Source organism: Oncorhynchus mykiss, chromosome 2 (assembly GCF_057628025.1).
Source record: "Oncorhynchus mykiss isolate SJ-2025 chromosome 2, ASM5762802v1, whole genome shotgun sequence".
Taxonomy (NCBI): Eukaryota; Metazoa; Chordata; class Actinopteri; order Salmoniformes; family Salmonidae; genus Oncorhynchus; species Oncorhynchus mykiss.
Genome location: NC_143023.1, coordinates 13151728 through 13175704, shown reverse-complemented (window position 1 = coordinate 13175704; position 23977 = coordinate 13151728). Strand labels below are relative to the sequence as shown.

The 23977-nt window shown below is 44.2% G+C and overlaps 1 protein-coding gene across 3 annotated transcripts in view; it reads left to right on the top strand.

Moving 5' to 3' along the window:
- Window positions 1-23977, top strand: part of LOC110535427 (collagen alpha-6(VI) chain) — a 33775-nt gene continuing 9798 nt past the window's right edge. For 2 of the 3 annotated variants that reach the window (XR_016484300.1, XM_090189117.1), the window contains exons 1-22: window positions 1-258; window positions 13007-13108; window positions 13418-14026; window positions 14111-14698; window positions 14956-15519; window positions 15641-16258; window positions 16376-16936; window positions 17090-17647; window positions 17755-18330; window positions 18446-19018; window positions 19229-19578; window positions 19702-19780; window positions 19902-20047; window positions 20677-20769; window positions 20942-20995; window positions 21171-21242; window positions 21917-21943; window positions 22150-22248; window positions 23106-23168; window positions 23468-23533; window positions 23758-23811; window positions 23923-23958. Coding sequence is in view for 2 of the 3 variants with exons in the window: in XM_090189117.1 (XP_090045243.1) it covers window positions 13033-13108; window positions 13418-14026; window positions 14111-14698; window positions 14956-15519; window positions 15641-16258; window positions 16376-16936; window positions 17090-17647; window positions 17755-18330; window positions 18446-19018; window positions 19229-19578; window positions 19702-19780; window positions 19902-20047; window positions 20677-20769; window positions 20942-20995; window positions 21171-21242; window positions 21917-21943; window positions 22150-22248; window positions 23106-23168; window positions 23468-23533; window positions 23758-23811; window positions 23923-23958 (5862 nt within the window). In the remaining variant the exon portion in view is untranslated. Of the gene's footprint in view, window positions 259-12980; window positions 13109-13417; window positions 14027-14110; window positions 14699-14955; window positions 15520-15640; window positions 16259-16375; window positions 16937-17089; window positions 17648-17754; window positions 18331-18445; window positions 19019-19228; window positions 19579-19701; window positions 19781-19901; window positions 20048-20676; window positions 20770-20941; window positions 20996-21170; window positions 21243-21916; window positions 21944-22149; window positions 22249-23105; window positions 23169-23467; window positions 23534-23757; window positions 23812-23922; window positions 23959-23977 lie in introns of all 3 variants that reach the window. The other variant, XM_090189122.1, reaches the window with a different exon arrangement.

The window sequence follows — 23977 nt, the reverse complement described above, 5'->3', positions numbered from 1 at the left end:
GCTCCGAACATCAAGTTTCCAGGTAGAACTAATTCAGGGGGATGTAGGGGTGTGTATGACGCACAGGTCGTGTAGACTATACCGAATAGTAGCGGGATGAATACTGTAGGCTATTCTTTGCCTAACCATTCGATGATTCGGGGCGGGGTGTGAGGAGTGGCCTGCCGCACCAATTTATGCAGAACAAGATTGGGCTTTGGGTTCTATAAGGGAATGGGATTCCTGCCTGCGCGCACCAGATAGTGCTTCAGCCACATTGTAAGTTTATACATTTTCCGTACGCTTTTTTTGTTTGTTGTGCATGCAAACCTAGTCTACATTTAAATAATACAAAAATGTTGTGATTTAACGAATTAGCTCACAATGTCTCAGTGTATATGCCTAATTATCCTTTTGAGGGACATACTTGGAAACATAATGTAGGTTTTTATAGATAAACTTTTGAATTCAATGGGTGGTTTTGAGGATGTTATTTTAAGTGCAAAGTTAAGTAAAAAAATGTAAATGTAAAATAATCGTGGCTGAAGTGAATTGATCACAAATCCCTCTATTGATGGTGTCTGTTATGTTCTGTTAATTACTGATGTCCCCTTTAAGGATGGAGCACCCTTGGTCATGCGCAGTGTTGTTCTATGTTATTCTGGTACTAACTCGTTTGAGTGAATATGAAGCTCCAGTTCAATTGCTTGTCTTCAGAGTCTTTCTTATTATATAAATAAGTACTAAGTGTTAAACCACTACAATGGCGACGAGGATGATTACCTGCAGTGTGCATCACGAATACAGATGGAGCTCGTAGGAAGAGAGGAAGATTTTGACCCTGTAGCACAACAGCTAGAAAGCAGTGAAGAAGAGGGGAGAGCTGACGAGAACGAGGCGGCATATCAAAGACCCGTGGAGCCGGAGTTAAAGAGAATGGCTAGCATGTGTTTGATGACACGCAAGAAAACTGGGCAAGTTACATTGAACGACTGGAACAGTACTTCATTGCTGATAACAAGAGAGTACCAGCATTGTTCGAGTTTAATTGGCCCAAAAACGTACAGTTTGCTAAGAGATCTGACTGCCCCTCTGAAGCCCTCCAATAAAACATTCACAGAGATTGTGGAGATATTGCAAAATCACCTATCACCTAAACCACTCCTCATCGCTGAAAGTTTTCGTTTCCACAAGAGAGATCAGAATGAGGGGGTGTTAGTACATATGTAGCTGAGTTGAAGAAACTGTCGGAACATTGCCAGTTTGGAGAGAACCTAAATGACACATTAAGGGATAGATTTGTTTGTGGACTGAAACATGAACACATTCAGAAACGTTTGCTCACAGAATCAGATCTCACGTTTGCAAAGGCTGTTGAAATTGCTGTGACAATGGAAATCGCGACTAAAGATGCAGTTGAGTTGCAAAGTAAAATAATTACTGGCCTTTCACAAACTTCTCTGCATAAGTTTTCAAACAGCCGATAGCGCCCCCGTGTGGCCGAAAAATGCAACAGGTGTGACAGATGGTCACAGAGCAGAGGACTGCCGTTTTAAAGACGAAATTTGTCACAAATGCAGTAGAAGGGGGCACATTCAAAGAGCATGCAGAGCAAAATTCAGTCACAACAGGAAAACTGAAAAAAATAAAGGGTCTGTGAATGCACTAGCAGAGAACAGTGGCAGTGATTCAGATGAACGATTCATTGGTACAATGGAGTTAAACACAGTGATTTCTCCCAGCAGTAGCATGATATGGGTGACACCAGATATCGAAGGCAAACCCCTCAAAATGGAGCTGGAAACAGGATCTGCAGTGTCTATAATTTCCACTACTGTCTACAATGAGCACTTCAAGGCTATCAAGCTGAAGAACACATGTGTTGCTGAAGACCTACTCAGGAGAGAGATTGAGCCCAATGGGGGCATTGCAGGTCAGAGTGCGGTATGGGGGGCAAACACAGCAGTTACAGCTGTATGTGGTGCCTGGAACTGGCCCCCCCATTATTTGGCAGGGAATGGCTTTCAAAAATAAATCTGACCTGGTGTGAGTTGAAAATGCTCCACACGTTCCAGTCCAAAGAGAAAGGCACAGACCAAACACTGGAACACTTGTGGAAGAAATACAACACAGTTTTCAGTGATTAGATGGGAACAGTAAAAGGCTTCACAGCCAAACTTGTACTGCGAGATGATGCAACCCCCAAATTCTGCAAAGCCAGATCTGTTCCATACTCCCTGAGACCAAAGGTGGAAGCGGAAATCGATCGCTTGCAGGATACAGGGATCCTGACGAAAGTGGACAGAAGCGAATGGGCCACACCCATAGTTCCTATTGTGAAGAAAGACGGGTCTGTTAGAATGTGTGGGGACTTCAAGGTAACTGTGAATTCAATGTTGCATGTGGACCAATACCCCCTGCCACGTCTGGATGACAGCTTCGCTGCACTAGCTGGTGGGAAACACTTCAGTAAAATCAATCTGAAACAGGCTTACCTGCAGCTACCGGTTGAAGTGAGTTCCAAACAGTACCTGACAATAAACACACACAAAGGTCTATACAGGTATAACCGCCTGGTTTTTGGCATTGCATCGGCCCCAGCCATTTGGCAATGAACTATTGACCACATTTTGCAAGGAATCCCAGGAACCCAATGTATCCTGGATGACATGATCATAACAGGACGCAATGACAAAGAGCACCTGGCTAACCTGGAAGAGGTCCTGAAAAGACTGAAAGAGTATGGTCTACAGGCAAACTTACAGAAGTGTGAGTTCTTCAAAGACAAGATTGTCTTCTGTGGACATGAAATTGACTGCAATGGATTGCACAAAACACAGGACAAAATCAAGGCAGTGGTACAGGCACCACGACCACAAAATATCACAGAAGTGAGATCTTTCACGGGACTGATCAATTACTACAGAAGATTCCTCCCAAACCTTTCAGCAGTACTCCAGCCTCTAAATCAGCTCCTGGAAAATAATAGGACATGGCGGTGGACAGAGCAGTGTGAAAATGCATTTCTGGAGGCAAAATGGCTCATAACATCTGAACAGGTTCTGATGCATTACGACCCTGAAATGCCAGTGAAGTTGGCTTGTGATGCGTCGTCCCCTTATGGCTTAGGGGCCGTCCTTTCACACACACTGAAAGATGGGTCAGAGAGGCCAGTTGCATTCGCATCACGAACATTGAATGATGCATAGAAAAACTACTCACAAATCGACAAAGAAGCACTGGCACTAGTGTGGGGCGTCAAGAAATTCCACCCATACCTATATGGCAAGCGTTTCACACTGGTTACAGATCACCAGCCGTTGCTTTCTATTTTCAGTCCAAAGAAAGGCATTCCGGCAATGACAGCAGCCAGGTTACAGCGATATGCCCTGTTCCTTGCCAGTCATATGTATGACATTGAGTTTAAGCCGTCATCCCTCCACACAAATGCAGATGGATTATCCAGACTGCCGTGTACAAGAGAAAGACAAAGGAGGGTGGATGCAGTGGACATGTTCCATACCGCTCAGCTCGAGGCCCTACCGGTCACAAGCACAGTTATCAAACAGGAGACAAGGAAAGATGTGACCTTGTCAAAAGTGTACACTTACACCATGTCAGGATGGCCAGCTACTGGCAGAAAGGAGCTGACTCCGTATTTCCAGCGGAGAAACAAAATTACAACGTACCAAGGATGTTTGATGTGGGGAATGAGAGTCATGATACCCCAGAAATGCCAACATCAGGTTTTGCAGCAACTACATGAAGGTCATGTTGGAATTGTCAAAATGAAGCTGCTCGCAAGGAGCCACTTCTGGTGTCCAGGTCTGGACCAACAGATAGAAAATATGGCAAAGAACTGTAGCGGGTGTTTGGAAACCCTCCACATGCCTGCTCCTGTCCCAGTCCACCCATGGGAATGGCCCGCAGAGCCATGGCAGAGAATTCATGTGGACTACGCTGGTCCCTTTGAAAAGCACATGTTTCTGGTTATAGTTGATGCCCATTCCAAATGGCCAGAGGTGTTTTGCACTGACTCCTCCACCTCATCTCAGACGATAGTGTCTCAGAACAACGTTTGCACGCTTCGGTTTGCCACTGCAGCTGGTAAGTGACGCGCAAGCATTTGTAAGTGACGAGTTTACAAGATTCATGTCAGTAAATGGAATCAAACACTCAACCTCAGCTCCGTACCACCCTGCCACTAATGGGCTGACAGAACGCTTTGTGCAAACCCTAAAGCAAGGACTCCGTGCAGCAAAACGAGACGAAGGGACTTTGCAAACAAAACTGGCCAAGTTCCTGGCCTTCTACCGAAACACCCCACATGCCACGACAAATGAAAGCCCAGCCGCACTGATGTTCGGGAGGCCTCTCCGCACACAGCTGGACATCATGAAGCCAAACAGGCGTAATGAAGTGCTGAACAAACAAGCAAGGTGCTCTCCGGTGGCCGGGAGCGGCATCTCCAAACAGGACAGGAGGTGATGGTGCGAGACACACAAACGGGACCCAGAACTTACCAGGTTCAAGTGAGCCCAGACATAATGTGGCAGCGTCACATTAACCAAATGCATTCCACGGAAAACAGCACAACAATCGAGAGGGAAAAGGCACAGAGAGATCCTGAGAGTGACACACAGGGAACTGTAGAGGATGGTGGGGCAGTAAAGAGACCCCAGGCTGAAAGAAGGGAACGTGTTGATGAAGGTGCTGCTATAGCAGAAGCTATAATGGAACAAGCACACACTGAGGATGTTCAAGAGCCTCCAGACAATCCGAGGCGCTACCCAGAACGAAGGCACTGTCCACCAGACAGACTAGACTTATAAACAAACAAACAAACACGAACTGTTCAAATTAAAAGATGCAGAATAACTACAAGTTCTGGGAAATGTTTCAGTTGTGGTTTGGTAAAAGTAACTCTGATTGTATAAGAGAAGGAATGTTATGTTCTGTTAATTACTGATGTCCCCTTTAAGGATGGAGCACCCTTGGTCATGCGCAGTGTTGTTCTATGTTATTCTGGTACTAACGCGTTTGAGTAAAAGTGAAGCTCCAGTTCAGTTGCTTGTCTTTCTTATTATATAAATAAGTACTAAGTGTTAAGCCACTACAGTGTCCATTGGAGAGGCCTACCTGTCGTCACAGTTTGCGTTCATTTAAGTTCAGCAAGTGAATAGTCTACTCTGAAATGTTAAACATTTAGGGCTACAAAGATAATACAGCTGCCTTGTTGATTATAGTTAGGCTATAGACAGCATGCGCAACTTGTATGTTCAACATGTTTGAAGAGTGTATTGAACAAATTAATTAGGTTCAAATTATTATGGAAAATATATCTCTTTGCCGTGGATAAACCGGATCAAAAATAAACAGTAGAATGGTATGTGTGCGTACGTGCATGTGCTTGAAATTAATTGTAAGAAATTCTTGTCCATTTGCCAAAATCATGTTCTGAGAACATTTGGATAACTTTCTCAAACATTCTGTGACAGTCTTTGTTCCCAAAATGGGTGTGTTGGTTGTAGATAAATGGTGTTCACTGGTAGTGGAGCCTCCTGCCAGCTGGATGCTGTAACAGTATTTCACAGACACTCCAGACTACTGCAGATCATGCTTATCATACTACCCACCATTAATCACCATGCTGTACAGTTGCATAATAGACCATTCCCCTGTTAAAGTATGTTTGTTCACTAATGAAGTTTGTCAATGGATGACACCTTATGATGCTGGGGTGTTAGTACCTTATGATGCTGGGATGTTAGTACCTTATGATGCTGGGATGTTAGTACCTTATGATTCTGGGATGTTAGCACCTTATGATGCTGGGATGTTAGCACCTTATGATGCTGGGATGTTAGCACCTTATGATGCTGGGATGTTAGCACCTTATGATGCTGGGATGTTAGTACCTTATGATGCTGGGATGTTAGCACCTTATGATGCTGGGATGTTAGTACCTTATGATGCTGGGATGTTAGCACCTTATGATGCTGGGATGTTAGCACCTTATGATGCTGGGATGTTAGCACCTTATAATGCTGGGATGTTAGCACCTTATGATGCTGGGGTGTTAGCACCTTATGATGCTGGGATGTTAGTACCTTATGATGCTGGGATGTTAGCACCTTATGATGCTGGGGTGTTAGCACCTTATGATGCTGGGGTGTTAGCACCATATGATGCTGGGATTCTTCGGATATCCCCATAGGAGAACCCTTTTTGGTTCTATGTAGAAACCTTTTTGGTTTTTAGGTGGAACCCTTTTTCCATGTAGCACCCTCTATGGAAAGGATTATTCATGGAACCAAAAAGGGTTCTTTAAAGGGTTCTCCTACACAGTAAATTTATCTGAGTAAATTGAATACAATTATACTCTACAAAATATATAATTTGGTCCCAGTCTAAATAGAGTAAAAATAACTCTTGTTGCAGAGTTACATTTTTAGAGCGGACTCTCCTTCACTGCAGCCGAGGTGAGTAAGACATTTAAACGTGTTAACCCTCGCAAGGCTGCAGGCCCAGACGGCATCCCCAGCCGCGCCCTCAGAGCATGCGCAGACCAGCTGGCCGGTGTGTTTACGGACATATTCAATCAATCCCTATACCAGTCTGCTGTTCCCACATGCTTCAAGAGGGCCACCATTGTTCCTGTTCCCAAGAAAGCTAAGGTAACTGAGCTAAACGACTACCGCCCCGTAGCACTCACTTCCGTCATCATGAAGTGCTTTGAGAGACTAGTCAAGGACCATATCACCTCCACCCTACCCGACACCCTAGACCCACTCCAATTTGCTTACCGCCCAAATAGGTCCACAGACGATGCCATCGTACCCTCCACGTACCCTCCAAGCTCGTCATCAAGCTCAAGACCCTGGGTCTCGACCCCGCCCTGTGCAACTGGGTACTGGACTTCCTGACGGGCCGCCCCCAGGTGGTGAGGGTAGGCAACAACATCTCCACCCCGCTGATCCTCAACACTGGGGCCCCACAAGGGTGCGTTCTGAGCCCTCTCCTGTACTCCCTGTTCACCCACGACTGCGTGGCCACGCACGCCTCCAACTCAATCATCAAGTTTGCGGACGACACAACAGTGGTAGGCTTGATTACCAACAACGACGAGACGGCCTACAGGGAGGAGGTGAGGGCCCTCGGAGTGTGGTGTCAGGAAAATAACCTCACACTCAACGTCAACAAAACTAAGGAGATGATTGTGGACTTCAGGAAACAGCAGAGGGAACACCCCCCTATCCACATCGATGGAACAGTAGTGGAGAGGGTAGCAAGTTTTAAGTTCCTCGGCATACACATCACAGACAAACTGAATTGGTCCACTCACACAGACAGCATCGTGAAGAAGGCGCAGCAGCGCCTCTTCAACCTCAGGAGGCTGAAGAAATTCGGTTTGTCACCAAAAGCACTCACAAACTTCTACAGATGCACAATCGAGAGCATCCTGGCGGGCTGTATCACCGCCTGGTACGGCAACTGCTCCGCCCACAACCGTAAGGCTCTCCAGAGGGTAGTGAGGTCTGCACAACGCATCACCGGGGGCAAACTACCTGCCCTCCAGGACACCTACACCACCAGATGTTACAGGAAGGCCATAAAGATCATCAAGGACATCAACCACCCGAGCCACTGCCTGTTCACCCCGCTATCATCCAGAAGGCGAGGTCAGTACAGGTGCATCAAAGCTGGGACCGAGAGACTGAAAAACAGCTTCTATCTCAAGGCCATCAGACTGTTAAACAGCCACCACTAACATTGAGGGGCTGCTGCCAACACACTGACACTGACACTAACTCAACTCCAGCCACTTTAATAATGGGAATTGATGGAAAATGATGTAAATATACCACTAGCCACTTTAAACAATGCTACCTTATATAATGTTACTTAACCTACATTATTCATCTCATATGCATACGTATATACTGTACTCTATATCATCGACTGCATCCTTATGTAATACATGTATCACTAGCCACTTTAAACAATGCTACCTTATATAATGTTACTTACCCTACATTATTCATCTCATATGCATACGTATATACTGTACTCTATATCATCGACTGCATCTTTATGTAATACATGTATCACTAGCCACTTTAACTATGCCACTTTGTTTACATACCTCATGTATATACTGTACTCGATACCATCTACTGTATCCTGCCTATGCTGCTCTGTACCATCACTTATTCATATATCCTTATGTACATATTCTTTATCCCCTTACACTGTGTATAAGACAGTAGTTTTGGAATTGTTAGTTAGATTACTTGTTGGTTATTACTGCATTGTTGGAACTAGAAGCACAAGCATTTCGCTACACTCGCATTAACATCTGCTAACCATGTGTATGTGACAAATAAAATTTGATTTGATTTGAGAGTTATTTCTACTCTATTCGGTGTTTATATTTAACTCTACAAACTGTAATTTACTCAATTTAGAGTAACATGGAAACAACTCTACTGCCAATTCACTCAAAATATGATTAAATATTATCAGTCAAGAGTATGCCAATCCAGTCAATCCATCAATCCAGTGTCATCGCCCACACTTCTGAGGTACATGCACACACACACACATGCATGTGCAATCGTGTGCAAACACACATAGACACACGCACACATTAATACAAACGCGCACGAACACACACACACACAAGCAATCAGGGACCTTAGATGTTGTCGATGCACTGCCTCTGGAACTGATTGGCTATCTATTTACAGAGCAGCAACCCAGAGAAATCCATTTCATCCAGATGCTTCATGTTTGGCCAACTGTGCTCTGAAGTCATTACATGTTTGACCTTGATTTTACTGTATGACACAAATTGTCACAGTACCCTTTCCTCCACCTCCACATTGCCACAAACTATTTAAAAAATGTGATCTAATTTAGGCACTGATATGTAACCAGTGTGAAATAACTAGCTAGCTAGTTAGTGGTGCGCGCTAGTGGCATTTCAATCGGTGACAACACTCTCTGAGACCTTGAAGTAGTTGTTTCCCTTGCTCTGCAGTGGTCCAAGGTACTAATGTAAAGGCTTTTGTGGAGCGATGGGTAACGATGCTTCGTCTGAGGCAGTTGTTGATGTGTTCATAGGATCCCTATTTTCTAGCCCAGGTTGGGGTGAGGAGAGTGACGGAAGCAACACTGTTACACATGCATGAGCAGGGATGGGTAGGTTACGTTCTAAATAATGTAATGCGTTAGTTACTTGTTACCTGTACAAAATTGTAATCAGTAATGTAACTTTTGGATTACTCAAACTCAGTAATGTAATCTGATTACATTTCGTTACGTTTTGGTTACTTTCCCTTAAGCGGCATTAGAAGAAGCCAAAAATGTATGTTACCAATTGATCAACATCTATTGCAGGATAAATCAATGTTAAAGTTTACATAGCTGGCCATATATGGATGTTAAATTTTACTTTATGGGTTGGTTTTGTGGGCTTCTTCTAACCCATCACTTTCTACTACAAATATACGATTCAATTTTATTTTTACATTAAAAGTCTATCAGAATTCCAGTCATTCCAATAAATGTTATGCCCCTTGATCTTCAAGAATAGGACTTGGAAATATGAAAGTATAGATTAGCCAAATTGTTTTATCTGAGCATGACTCCAAAATGAAGGCCTTATTAGCCAGCTCTACTCTGTTGTTTATGATTTTGTTGTCATGGAGGATTGATTGGGCTCATTGATTTGAGTTGAAAGATGAATTCTTCGCTCATGGAATGACATGCTTTGAGCACTACTGAAAAGTGCAATTTACATGGGAAAAATGAATGCCATATGCTGCACTTGCTATAGGCCTATTGTTTACCTTTTTGTTGGTGACACTTTAATATCTTGATAATATGCAGATGTTTAAATGGCAAATCCACAGATGAAACAATAACAAAACGGTTGCTGTTTTGCTCTGTTTTGATAAAAAGCTAATGTAACCACTCAGATTAATAGACAAAGATGATATCCATGATATCAAAATGACTGATCATCCATGATATGAGGCAGTGTTGGATTACATTTACAATGTTTACAAACAATGGAGTAAAACATTCTTATAGAGTTTCCCCCCCCCCCCCTTTTTCTCCCTAATTTCGTGGTATCCAATTGTTGTAGTAGCTACTATCTTGTCTCATCGCTACAACTCCTGTACGGGCTCGGGAGAGACGAAGGTTGAAAGTCATGCGTCCTCTGATACACAACCCAACCAGCCACACTGCTTCTCTAACACAGCGCACATCCAACCAGGAAGCCAGCTGCACCAATGTGCCAGAGGAAACACTGTGTACCTGGCAACCTTGGTTAGCACGCACTGCGCCCGTCCCGCCACAGGAGTCGCTGGTGATGAGACAAGGACATCCCTACCGACCAAGCCCTCCCTAACCCGGACGACGCTAGGCCAATTGTGCGTCGCCCCACAGACCTCCCGGTCGCAGCCGGTTTACGACAGAGCCTGGGCGCGAACCCAGAGTCTCTGATGGCACAGCTGGCGCTGCAGTACAGTGCCCTTAACCACTGCGCCATATTTTGAGTTCTCATGGAGAGTGTCGTGTCTTTACTATCATTAAATTGAAGACTTATTGTTTTTATCAAAGATTCTCTGTAATTATTATTACACGATCAACTGATTAATCATGTAACTGTAATTAACTAGGAAGTCGGGGCACCAAGGAAATTATTCAGATTACAAAGTTATCATTTCCTAATATAACTTTTCAGATATTTTATATCTGATCAATTAGTCTTCAAATTAATTAATTAATTATTTTACCTCACGTTAGTCTCATTCCAAACGTCGTAAATTGTTGCCTATCTGCATGAACCCAGTCTTCACTATGAGTCATACATCAATTGTCTTAAATCATTTATTTCTTAACTAACTAAACAATCACAGAAGTGCATAAACAAACAAGTAAATATGTTTACAAGAAATGATAGGGGGAATGTGTAAACCGGCATGGCGACTTGTTAGACGAAAGGGGAGTGGGGGTCAGCTGAGAAGTCACTACAGAGTGATAATTATAACAATTGAAATGCTAATCCTTTGCACATGAACGCTCACTCATTCGGGAACAATTGCAATCAATATATATATTTACGCTCAGTGTGTTGTCTTGATCACTGTTGAAAAGTTTGTTTATTTTGTAGGATTGTCCGTCTCTCTCTGTCGTGGTTAGAGTGGTTGGTTCAGAGTGACATTCATTCATGTTTCGGCGGTTGTCGTTCTTCACGTTCAATGATACCGAATTCCTAGCTGCAGACTAGTAATTAATATCAAAGACTTGTTCTTATTCTGTCGGTATCGATAGTCTTAAGAGTTTAACCACGTGGTATGGTTAAAAGATTCAGCAATCATCTGCAACCTTTGTCCTCTCGTGATTGACAGAAAACATGGTCTGTTGAAAACTTCTCAAAGTTGGGGTTTTATTCGTGAGTTGCAGAAAAGGGCCTGTCCCAGGATGCCCGACCCGAACTGGGCTCATGGGCGGTCCTCTGATTTAGTAAAACTCAAAAGGGAATTGGAGTTTCCTTCATTAAACAGTCCAAAATCACATTACACAATTTTACAGTATCATCCTCACTCGTTCATCTTATACAACAATTAGATGTAAACCTCATATCTGAGGCTATTATATTAACAGTGTTATGGTAATGTGGCCGCACCGTCTCTCATGAGTTTTACAAACTTGTACCAAACGGACCAGTTCGTAGCTGAATTCTTCACCGATCTTTTATACCTTCTCCGGAACATAAATGTTGTTCAGACCTCAAGTTCTGTGAGTTGGAAGAAATTCCTTTGTTCTGAAAATTCACTCTGTCACTATACTGTGGCCATGAGGAGATAATCTCTTCCAGGAATTTACGACCTCTCTGACCACAGCAGCCGAGTTGTAGGAGGCAGGGAGAGGGGGATGGGGCTTGCTGTACCCAAAGAGGGCAACGTCATGACAAGTGTGACAGTTGAATTAAGCTCATGAGGCACATATACATACAATTTATAAGTCTAAAAATGGATGTAGCAACTACAGATTGTCCCTTGTAAGTCTATTAAAAGTGTACAAGGTTGAGCATGTGTCCATTAGGCCTATGGAATTTTTTGGGATTAGCATGAATTAGATTGAGCAATAAAAGCCCCACCTTTATTCCATAGACTGGGATCCGCATTATGCAGATGTTGCAAGACCACATTTTTCACCGGCTGTCCACTGGTTTCAAAAACAATGATTGATAGGCAGCTTTAACTTCTTGAATTCAAACATTTATTGGGTTCAAATACACGTATAGATTTGGGAACAGCCATCCACAACAACAACAATCCATAAGGCGCAAATAGCTAAAAGAGAGAGCAGCAGTGTGATTCACATCAATGCGCTATGTAGATATCAATAATAAGTGATATCCGTATCGCCGTAGACTAGACCACTGCTGTCATCCTTACCGCCAAGCATTCAAGTTGGATAATCTTTTGAAGCCGACAGCAGTCGCACCATTAGAAGACATAGCTTTGACTGTAGACTACAGAATCCCATTCCTGCTCTTTTTCCGCAATCCATCAAACACATTTGGTGTGCCATCATATTGGTCTCTGATTTTTGGTCAGACTCGCTCAGGTAGAACAAACTTAAACTTGCTCCTTTTTTTCAATGCTGATTTGAATGTCATTGAAAAAAAACAGAAGTGTTAGATTTGTTTATTTCGCAGAAACATCCTTTCTGAATTTAAAAATAATCCTTGAAGTAATCATGTCGTTTTTCAGATGTATCTGTACATGTAATCCTACTCCCCAACCCTGAGCATGAGCATGAGTAGAGCAAAATAATCTGTTATCGTGTAAGAAACATTTATAAATGAAGGCCAGGATGTCACAGGATGCTATGTTTAAATTAGATCTAACCACATTTCAGTTGAATCTGTTGTCAACACAACTTGATCTGATAAACAGCAACTTTCTGTGTTCCAACAGTTGATCTGTCCATGTTTATGTTCAAGGAGAGAGACTAGAGAAACGTTCCAACATGGAGGGGACACAGGGCCTCCTGGCCATCTTCACCATAGCAACATGTTTTCTGGTTAACGGAGCACAAAAAACAGGTAAGCATGTTTGTCTCCTGACATCTGAATCATTCCAGAATGCAGACCACAGTCCAGAATGGCATAAACATAGAAGCATTGAAGAAATACCACACAAATGCAAAATTATGACCAACTCTTTGGGGCTTTAGACTGCTGAGCAGTTATAAGAAATGGGTTTTTATAAAAGCACAATAAAAATAATATTTGATTAATAGATTGATTTATTGATTAATTGCTTTCATTGCTCATCCCATGCACAAAAAACCTTGTGGTTTAGACACTTGTACGGAATTCCATAGGCTGACGATTGTTTTCTACCCCTCCCAGTCTGCAAGGAAGAGGCTGTGGCCGACATCGTCTTCCTGGTGGACGGTTCATGGAGCATCGGCTCAGAGAACTTCAAACAGATTCGCCAGTTCTTGTACACGCTGGTCAACAGCTTTGACGTGGCCCCCGACCAGGTGCGCATCGGTTTGGTCCAGTACAGCAACACACCACGCACCGAGTTCCTCCTCAACACCTTCCAGGACAAACAGGACATCCTGCAGTACATTAACAACCTGCGTTATATGGGTGGTGAAACCAACACGGGCCTGGGCCTGGACTTCCTACTGAACGAGCTCTTTGTTGACCGCGCAGGGAGCCGGGTGAATGAGAACGTGCCCCAGATCGGCGTGGTGATCACTGACGGTAAATCAATGGACAATGTGGGGCTGCATGCCCTTAAGCTGAAGAAGCAGGGCGTCACGCTGTACGCTATCGGGATCAAAGAAGCAGACGAAGATCAGCTGAAGGAGATTGCCACTACACCTCACAACCAGCACGTGTACAGCGTGTCGGACTTTGCTGCGCTGCAGGGGATCTCCCAGAGCCTCATCCAGGGGCTATGTACTACCGTAGATGAGGCAAAGAGATCAATATCCAAAGTGGTACAAGGTACTATAACAGTGTATTTATTGTTTCCATTTGAAAAATATTCTTTACAAAATGAATTATATTATTATTTTCCTTAATCTCCAGAGTGCCTCAACGCCACATTGGCTGACATTGTGTTCCTTGTGGATGGCTCTTCCAGCATCAGCAAAGACAACTTCCAGGAGGTTCGGAGGTTTCTCCACAGCTTCATCGAGGGGCTGGATATCGGAGCGGACAAGGTTCACATAGGACTGGCCCAGTTCAGTAATGAGATCCAGAAGCAATTCCATTTGGGGGAACATATGGACCAAAGGGCCCTACTGGAGCATGTGGACGGGCTTGTACAGCTCGAGGGAGGCACAGCCACCGGCAAAGCCATTACTGTCCTTCGGGAAGAGTTTTTCACCAAGGCCAACGGTAGCCGCGCTGATCAGAGGGTGCCTCAGATTGCTGTGGTGCTCACCGACGGGGCGTCTGCGGACAAGGTAACGCTGCCAGCCAAGGCGCTAAGGCAGCAAGGGGTCATTGTGTTTGCTATTGGAGTTGGAGCAGCCAACATCACCGAGCTGAAGGATATCGCTAACAGGCCCCATGAGCATTTCGTGGTCAACATAGAACATTTCCAGGCCCTACAAACACTTTCTCAGGGTCTGTTGCAGACTGTCTGTGTTACCATGGAGAACCAGAGGATGGGTAAGGGACTTTTATAAGGAAACATACTGTATGTTGTAACAAATTGTGAATGTTGAACTTGCAAACTATGTAATCCAAGTTGTTCTACCATGGGATACCATTCTAAGCAAAAGTATGCAACCTTGAGAAGCAGACATTGGTTACGGCCGCTTGTGCCAACATTAAAGTCAACATTCAAAGGACCATTTCTAAAAATGAAAATAAAATATGACATACATTCACACTGTTGTCATAGCAATTATTCTTTATTTTTTCAGCTCTAATCCCAAAGTTCTCTGATATCTTCTTCCTGGTGGACAGCAATATGATGCAGGCAGACTTCCAGCTGGTCAGAACCCTTCTGATGCGACTGGTACACCAACTCAACCCGAGCACTAAAACGATGCGCCTGGGTCTGGCCCAGTTTGCCCAGGACACCAAGGTGGAGTTCTTACTGAACACCCACAACACCAAGGAAGAGTACTTGGCAGCTCTTAGGAAATTCAGGCTGCCGCTGCGTCCCAACAGGTCTCGTCACCTGGGCGATGCCCTGGAATACGCCCGTGCACACTTCTTCACCACAGCGTCTGGTGGCCGTAATGAACAAGGCTACCGGCAGTTTCTAGTCACGGTGACAGGGGGGGATTCGAAGGATAACGTGATGAAGGTGGCACGTACTATCAAATCTGAAGGGACAACCATTGTGTCTATCGGGTTGGGTGAATCTACACTTCCAGAGCTAAAGTTAATGGCCACCTCGCCATTCTTTTACCAGACTACATCCATCACCTCTGTGCTAAAGACTGTCTTTGAGACTGAAGAGGTGGTCACTGTGACTGACGGTAAGGGCATTTGTGGATTTTTGCTGAATTAAGTGAATATCTGATCTCTTGTGAAATAGTTGCTCATTATACACAAAGGATAACAGATTGCTGTTGACTAACAATTTCCTATCTATTGCAGATTGCAGTGAAGCTTCACTGGCTGACATTGTGTTTATAGTTGATGAGTCTTCGAGCAATAGTACTGCAAACTTCCAGCTGGTTCGTGGATTCATCCACAAGATAGTGGAGGGCCTAGATATAGACTGCAAAAGGGTGAGGGTGGGCATCGTCCTCTATAGCAACAAGGCCTCGGCCCAGGTCTACCTCAACTCCTTCCAAGAAAAAACAGATATCCTTCAGTTCATCAAGATCCTGCCCCACCGTCACGGTCTCACATACACTGGCGAGGCCCTGGAGTATGCCAGGGAGAAGATGTTTATCAAGGAGATGGGCAGCCGGAAAGAACAGGGGGTGCAGCAGGTGGCGATAGTCATCACCGGAAAGTCCCAGGACAACGTAACTTCTCATGCCGCTGCACTGCGCAGAGCTGGCGTCACTGTCTATGCAGTGGGGATCAAGGATGCTGACGAGAATGAGCTGAGACAGATCGCTTCAGATCCCCCTAACAAGCACGTATTGCATGTGGACAGCTATGCCAAGCTCAAGACCCTGGAGAAGAGCCTGAAGAGGAGCGTGTGCTACAACATCCTTAAAAAAGCAGTCAAAGACAACGCAAGGACATACACTGCCAAGCAAAGTGAGATCAAAATGACTAACAATGCTTCTTGTTGTTTAATTTGTAAAAGAATGTTGATACAGATATAATGTGATCTCCGAGATGACACTAGTGCTTTCTTTTCTCTTTTGATTCTAGGCTGTTTGCAGACAGATGAAGCAGACATGTTCTTCCTGATCGACCACTCAGGGAGTATTGAACAACTAGACTTTGCTGACATGAAGACATTTATTAACAAATTCATAAACACATTCCACATCGGACCGTATCATATCCGCGTGGGTGTGGTAAAGTTCTCTGATACACCAGCTCTTGAGTTTGATTTGACAACCTACCCTGACAAACCTTCAGTGGAGAAAGCAGTGGATGGTATCATCCAACTTGGAGGCGGGACAAAGACCGGATTAGCGCTGAACTCTATGGGTCCCCACTTTGATCGGGCTAAGGCCACCCGAAGTCACAAAGTTCGCGAGTACCTCATTGTCATCACAGACGGAGAGTCTGAAGACAACGTGAAGGATCAAGCAGCAAAGCTGAGGGCGCAGGGCATCACCATATATGCCATTGGGGTGAAGCTAGCTAACGATACACAGCTGCTGGAGATTGCTGGCAGCCAAGAAAGGAAGTTCTTTGTCAACAACTTTGACGCTCTGAAACCAATAAAAAATGACATCATCACAGATATCTGCTCCCCTGATAGTAAGGGCATCTCGATTGTTTTTAAGTGTTAGATCTTATTTATTTTCTGATTTCAGTAAAAATATGAAACACCTTGTCTCTTTCCAGGGATTGATTATGAGCACACATTGAGCTATAACGACAGCTAAATTAATATTTGTTCTCTATTCATAGTTTGCAAGGACATGAAGGGGGACGTCCTCTTCTTGATTGACAGCTCAGGTAGCATCAACAACCCAGACTTCCAGAAGATGAAGGTCTTAATGCAATCCATCATCAACAAATCTGACATAGGCCTGGATGAAGTGCACGTGGGCATCATACAGTTCAGCACCAGCCAACAGGTGATCTTCCCTCTCAACAAGCATAACGATAAGGAAGGCATGCTGCAGGATTTACAAACGATGCAACAGATAGGCGGGGGCACACACACCGGCAAAGCCCTGTCCTACACCTCACAGTTCTTTGACCCACCGAAAGGAGGGCGCACTAACGTGAAGCAGTTCCTGATTGTCGTAACCGATGGTGAGGCGCAGGATGAGGTAATGTCTCCTGCCAAGAAACTTCAAGACAAGGGTGTGATCATCTACGCTATTGGGGTGGTCAATGCCAACAATACACAGTTAGTGGAGATCAGTGGCGCACAGGAGAGGGTCTACTCCGAGAGGGACTTTGATGCACTCAAGGCTTTGGATAGCCAACTGGCATTGGCAATCTGTGATCCGGAGAGAGGTGAGTGTCACTTGTTTCATGAAACATTACTTAAAAGCAACAATGAGTTCACATTTCTTAGATTTTGACATTGATATTTTCCTCTATCTCTTCTTCTCTTCCACCAGAGTGTGTGAGGACGGAGATCGCAGACATCATTTTCTTGGTGGACGGCTCCACCAGCATCAGCTCAGATAATTTTGACATAATGAAAAACTTCATGATGTCCGTGGTCAATGAAACCTCTGTTGGGGAGAAGCAGACACGCTATGGTCTGATTGTCTTTTCAAACAACCCCGAGTCTAAATTCACACTCAACGAATACAAATCTAAGCGAGACGTCAATAGTGCCATCACAAAGCTTAGAGGGCCCAGTGGAGACACCTACACTGGAAAGGCACTCAAGTATTCCTTGGGTTATTTTGGTGCACAGTACGGTGGGCGAAAGGCCCTAAATGTTCCCCAGTGGTTGATGGTGATCACAGATGGTGAGGCTACTGACAACAATAGCCTAGCTGGGCCAGCCAAGGAGCTACGGGACAATGGGATCATAGTCTATAGCATCGGAGTGGTTGGAGCAAATAAGCAAGAGCTTGAGCTCATGGCAGAGGACACGAATAAGGTTTTCTTTGTGGATGACTTCCATAAACTAAATACATTGCAGAAAAATATTGCCTTTGAATTCTGCCAAACCAGCAAACCAGGTAAGACAGAATCCAACTGTAAAAACATCTATGCTGAAAGTACAAAGCCTTGTAGCTTAAGCATTTTGAAATTAGATGGTTCAACATGATCTGATGTCTTCTCTTCTCCTCCTAGTCTGTGAAAAAACGCAGGGGGATCTGGTCCTGTTGATTGACAGCTCAGGGAGCATCAGCACCACCGACTTCACTATCATGAAGAAGTTTGCCACATACCTTGTTTCCAGCTTCAACATTGCAGAGCAGTCCTTCCGGGTGGGAGTCGCCCAGTTCAGCAGTGATCCTAAAAAGGAGTTCTTCTTGAATGAGTATTACACAGAAGCAGAGGTGAACATCCAGATAAACAATACGATGCAGATTCCGTACACAACGAACATCGGAAAGGCCCTGCACTACATCCGTACAGAGTACTTCCAACCAGCTAGAGGGAGCCGTATCAATGCCAAGGTCTCTCAGAACCTGGTTGTGATCACTGACGGACGTTCAGATGATGATGTTGTTGATGAAGCAGAGAAGCTCAAGGCCATGAACATTGAGGTGTTTGCCATCGGTATCGGGAAAGACCACAAACCTGTTGAGCTTGGGCAAATCACTCTCAACCCGGAAAGGGTCTTCTCTGTGCAGGACTTTGCCAGCCTGGACAAGATCAAGAAGAAGGTGGTGGATACTATATGCTCCTCCACTCCAGCGGGTGAGTAAACCGTATGCACGTTTTATTTCCTCTGTCTCTCCTGACTCAATGTAAAATCCTCGTCAAAGAATGATTGTTAGTGTTTGAAAAACAGGCTATTTTACATTGTCTCATATTATCCTTGAGTAAACCTAACACATAAAGCTTTTGGACTTGTTAAAGGGGTTCATTTGGATGATAAGTAATAATGAGTGTGTCTGTGTCCAACAGACTGCACCATAGACATCGCCATGGGGTTCGATATTACACGCAGGGCCACCGCCCAGGGGCTCTTCGATGGCCAAGCCCAGCTACAGGCCTTCCTGCCACAGATCATCCGCTATGTGTCCAACCTGAAGGGCCTGTGCTGCGTGGCGGGAGATGGTTCCATTGAGACTAACATTGGCTTCCGCGTGGTGGAGCAGGACGGAAAGGTTCTCTACGACTACAACTTCGAGAAGTACGACGAGAAAATTGTGGAGAAGGTTATGGCCCTGCAGACCTCCCAGACAACATACTTCAACTCCTTCCTCCTGCGCTCCTTCAGTGATAAGTTCCAGAAATCTAATGCTGGCGTGAAGGTGGGCCCAAACATTATGTCTCCTGTGTGGTTGATCCCAGACTCCAAAAATATTCATTTCATAACATATTTTGTTGGTTATTTCACATTGTAATAACAATGTCACAACTACTCTGTCCTTTAGGTGCTGGTGATCTTCTCAGATGGACTCGATGATGACGTGGTGAAACTGGAGCAAGAGTCGGAACTTCTCCGCACTAAAGGTTAAAGAACCAGGGGAAACCCACCGAAACGGACAAATTTAAGAACATTCATGAGACAAAAATGAACATTAAAATCGGTTATACTTTTATCTCTGTCTTCCATGTCACATTTCCGGAAAAGGTATCAACGCCCTGCTTACAGTCGCCTTAGAAGGGGTCCAAAATGCCAACCTTCTTCAGATGGTGGAGTTTGGGCGAGGATTTGGCTACAAGCAGCCCCTCAACATTGGCATGCACAATTTGGGAAACACCCTGTTGACACAAATAGTAAGTGGTTCATCATTTTGTGACAACAGAATCAGAACAACCCTTTAAGTTGTATCTCCCTGTGTTGTAGTAATACTGTATGTCACTTAGACTGGCTAAGACTCTTTGGGCTGACATGTAAGTCCTTTATGTCTCTATCTACAGTAATTCCATTTCCAGTCATATTCCCAGCTGTAGGGATAGAGAAGTATTTCTGATATGTCTGAGTATTTTGGGTCATACAGTACAATGACAGTACAATGACAAATGTTTCTGCTTTTTTAAACAGAAACATTGTTGAAGGATGTCAGAAATGACAGAAAGGAATTGTCAGTCAGGTTGGAAGCATCAAAACTAGAACTCTGGGGTCATGGGAAATGGGATATAGTACACCATGAAATAGAGTCGTCACTTGCTAGAAATGTACTTAGCAACAGGAGCCACTGGAGACAAGAAAAACAGAGCAGTGACGTGATTGGTTGTTTTTAGATTGGCTTTTGAGATGAGTGCCTCCAAAGGTGTCTCCAATTATGAGGGTATGTCAACAAATGACATATTGGATTTAATAACACATGGTCTCATTCTCTCTCTTTCTATCCCACTCTCTCCTTCTCCCCCTCTTTCTTCCCCCTCTCCCTTTCTCTCTCCAGGACACAGTGGCTGAGAGGGAGTGCTGCAATGTGATGTGTAAGTGCACCGGACATGAGGGTATCCGTGGCAACAGAGGACGCCCAGGGACAAAGGTGAGGCCCTCTGAGCCTTCTTTATAAAATTATACAGTGTTTAAGATGTGACGTGACACAGTAATTTAACACTGTTAAAATACTGTAAAGAAGATGTGGGTCTATGTACTTCATCAGTCCTCCCTTTGGCAGTTTCAGTTTCCTCATTTGTTTTTCGTTTCTCTCCTTACAGAGTCAGCCAGGACTGAAAGGACACCCTGGCTTCCCTGGCGAGGAGGGGGGAATTGTAAGTGTGTGTTTTCAGGGAGGGAAGAATAATTCTCAGTGTGGTATTCAGACATCTGACAAATCAAAACATATGAATCGTGGATGGTGGGCAAGGTCTACAAGTCAGTTTAATAACCTGTGACCTTTGACCTTAAAACCAATGACCCTTGTCCTCGCTCTCTGATTTGCCACAGGGCGAGAGAGGTCCACCAGGTCCCACTGGCCCACAGGGACTACAGGGCTGTTCTGGGAGGAGAGGCCTCAAGGTGAGCAGATGAACTACTGACTAACCAAAAATCTATGTTTATAGACCGTCTGGTCTGGAATGTTTCCCATTAGATGTCTTCGAAACATCTGCTTTTAGATCACCTTTTACCATGACCCTGGGGCAGTTACCTGTCCAAAATAATCCCATCTAATCTGACCTCTGAACCATGACCCTGGGGCAGTTACCTGTCCAAAATAATCCCATCTAATCTGACCTCTGAACCATGACCCTGGGGCAGTTACCTGTCCAAAATAATCCCATCCAATCTGATCTCTGAACCATGACCCTGGGGCAGTTACCTGTCCAAAATAATCCCATCTAATCTGATCTCTGAACCATGACCCTGGGGCAGTTACCTGTCCAAAATAATACCATCTAATCTGACCTCTGAACCATGACCCTGGGGCAGTTACCTGTCCAAAATAATCCCATCTAATCTGACCTCTGAATCATGACGCGCTGGAGTTACCTGTCTAAAATAATCCCATCTAATCTGATCTCTGAACCATGACGCGCTGGAGTTACCGGTCTAAAATAATCCCATCTGATCTCTGAACCATGATGCGCTGGAGTTACCAGTCTAAAATAATCCCATCTGATATCTGAACCATGATGCGCTGGAGTTACCAATCTAAAATAATCCCATCTGATCTGATCTCTGTTTTCTTCCAGGGCTCAAGAGCCTACAGAGGGGACAGGGTAAGTGAATGAAGCTGTTGATACCACGTTCACACAGCTAAATGTAGTGTACAGTAGAAACCTTTCTATGTGCAGTATACTAGGTATTTTGTCTTAACCGATGGAAAACCAGGTTTACCATGGTGCTTTCTTTTTTTCATTGTGTGGATGTAAACGTCTGCTGTTGTTTAGTGTGTTGTGAATCAGTGTGCACATTACCATGGCAGGGTAATGATGGAGACCAAGGCCTTGATGGGGTTGACGGTGAACAGGGTCTGATTGGAACAGCTGGAGCTGCAGGAGAGAGAGGAAACCCAGGAAGACCAGTAAACACAATTTCTCATATTCTACAATATACTACTCCTAGGTCACTGATATACTACTTCTATGTCATTAATATACTACTGCTATGTCATTAATACGCTACTCATATGTCACCAATATCCTACTCCTGTCACCAATATACTACTCCTATGTCACCAATATACTACTCCTATGTCACCAATATACTACTCCTATGTCACCAATATACTACTTTCATGTCACCAGTATAGTACTCCTATGTCATTAATATCATTCTCCTATGTCACCAATATACTACTCCTATGTCACCAATATACTACTCCTATGTCACCAATATGCTACTTCCATGTCACCAGTATACTACTCCTATGTCATTAATATCGTTCTCCTATGTCACCAATATACTACTCCTATGTCATTAATATCGTTCTCCTATGTCACCAATATACTACTCCTATGTCACCAATATGCTACTCCTATGTCACCAATATGCTACTTCCATGTCACCAGTATAGTACTCCTATGTCACCAATATGCTACTTCCATGTCACCAATATGCTACTTCCATGTCACCAATATTCTCCTTCCATGTCACCAATATGCTACTTCCATGTCACCAATATGCTACTTCCATGTCACCAATATGCTACTTCCATGTCACCAGTATACTACTCCTATGTCACCAGTATACTACTCCCATGTCACCAATATACTACTTCCATGTCACCAGTATAGTACTCCTATGTCACCAGTTTACTTCTCCTATATCACTAATGTCATTCTCCTGTCACCAATATACTTCTCCTATGTCCCCAATATCCTACTCTTACTAGATTCTCTTCTCTAATGTCTAACCTATTGATGGTGGGTTCTCTTGCAGGGCAACAGCGGCCTCATAGGAGAGCCAGGAGTGAAGGGGCAGCGTGGACTTAGAGGTGACCCTGTAAGTCACATAAACTATGGACGCCATTTAACAGTGCAAATGATTTACGATGGTTCAAGGACCAGTATCTGCTGGTTTTAGGTTTTCCTTTCAATTAAGATCTAGATAACCAGAGGAGGGCAGTTCCTCACTAATTAGTGACCTTAATTCATCAATCAGGTACAAGGGAGGAGCAAAAACCCACAGACTCGGAACGAGTTTGGAATGTGTTTGACAGTTGTGGTTTAGACTGTAACAAATGCTGTGTTTCTATATCTTATTTTCTAACTGCTACTAAAAGTTAGTCTCTGGTCTTTTAGGGAGACTCTGGAGTGGACAGCATTGTCGCGGGTCCCAAAGGAGGAAGGGGAAACCCAGGACTACCGGTATGTAGCTTGTAGTTGGCCACTGTCAATGTACTGATCTAAGAATCAGAATCGCTTATTCACCAAGTTCATTTGCAAGTACCAGATCATTTTGACTGGCTCTTTCTAGTGAGTAAAGCAGGATTCCCTTACCGTCCTGGAGGGTGACAACACTGCTGTTATTCTCATCCTCTCTCTCCCTCAAAAACACCTTTTCTCTCTTGTCTCCCTTTCCACACCGACAGGGAGACCCAGGAGAAGAGGGCAGTCGAGCAGAAAGTGGAATCGTTGGAAACCCAGTGAGCGAAGTTTCATTTCTGCTAAGCTGTCCTTGTCCTGTTATACTGATGTTGTCTCACCTTTTTGGTCAATTGTCAAGTGATGATTATGTCCTGTGTCCTGCTTTGTAGGGTCCTCAAGGAAGAAGAGGTCTCCCTGGTCCAAATGTACAGTAGGCAGCTACTT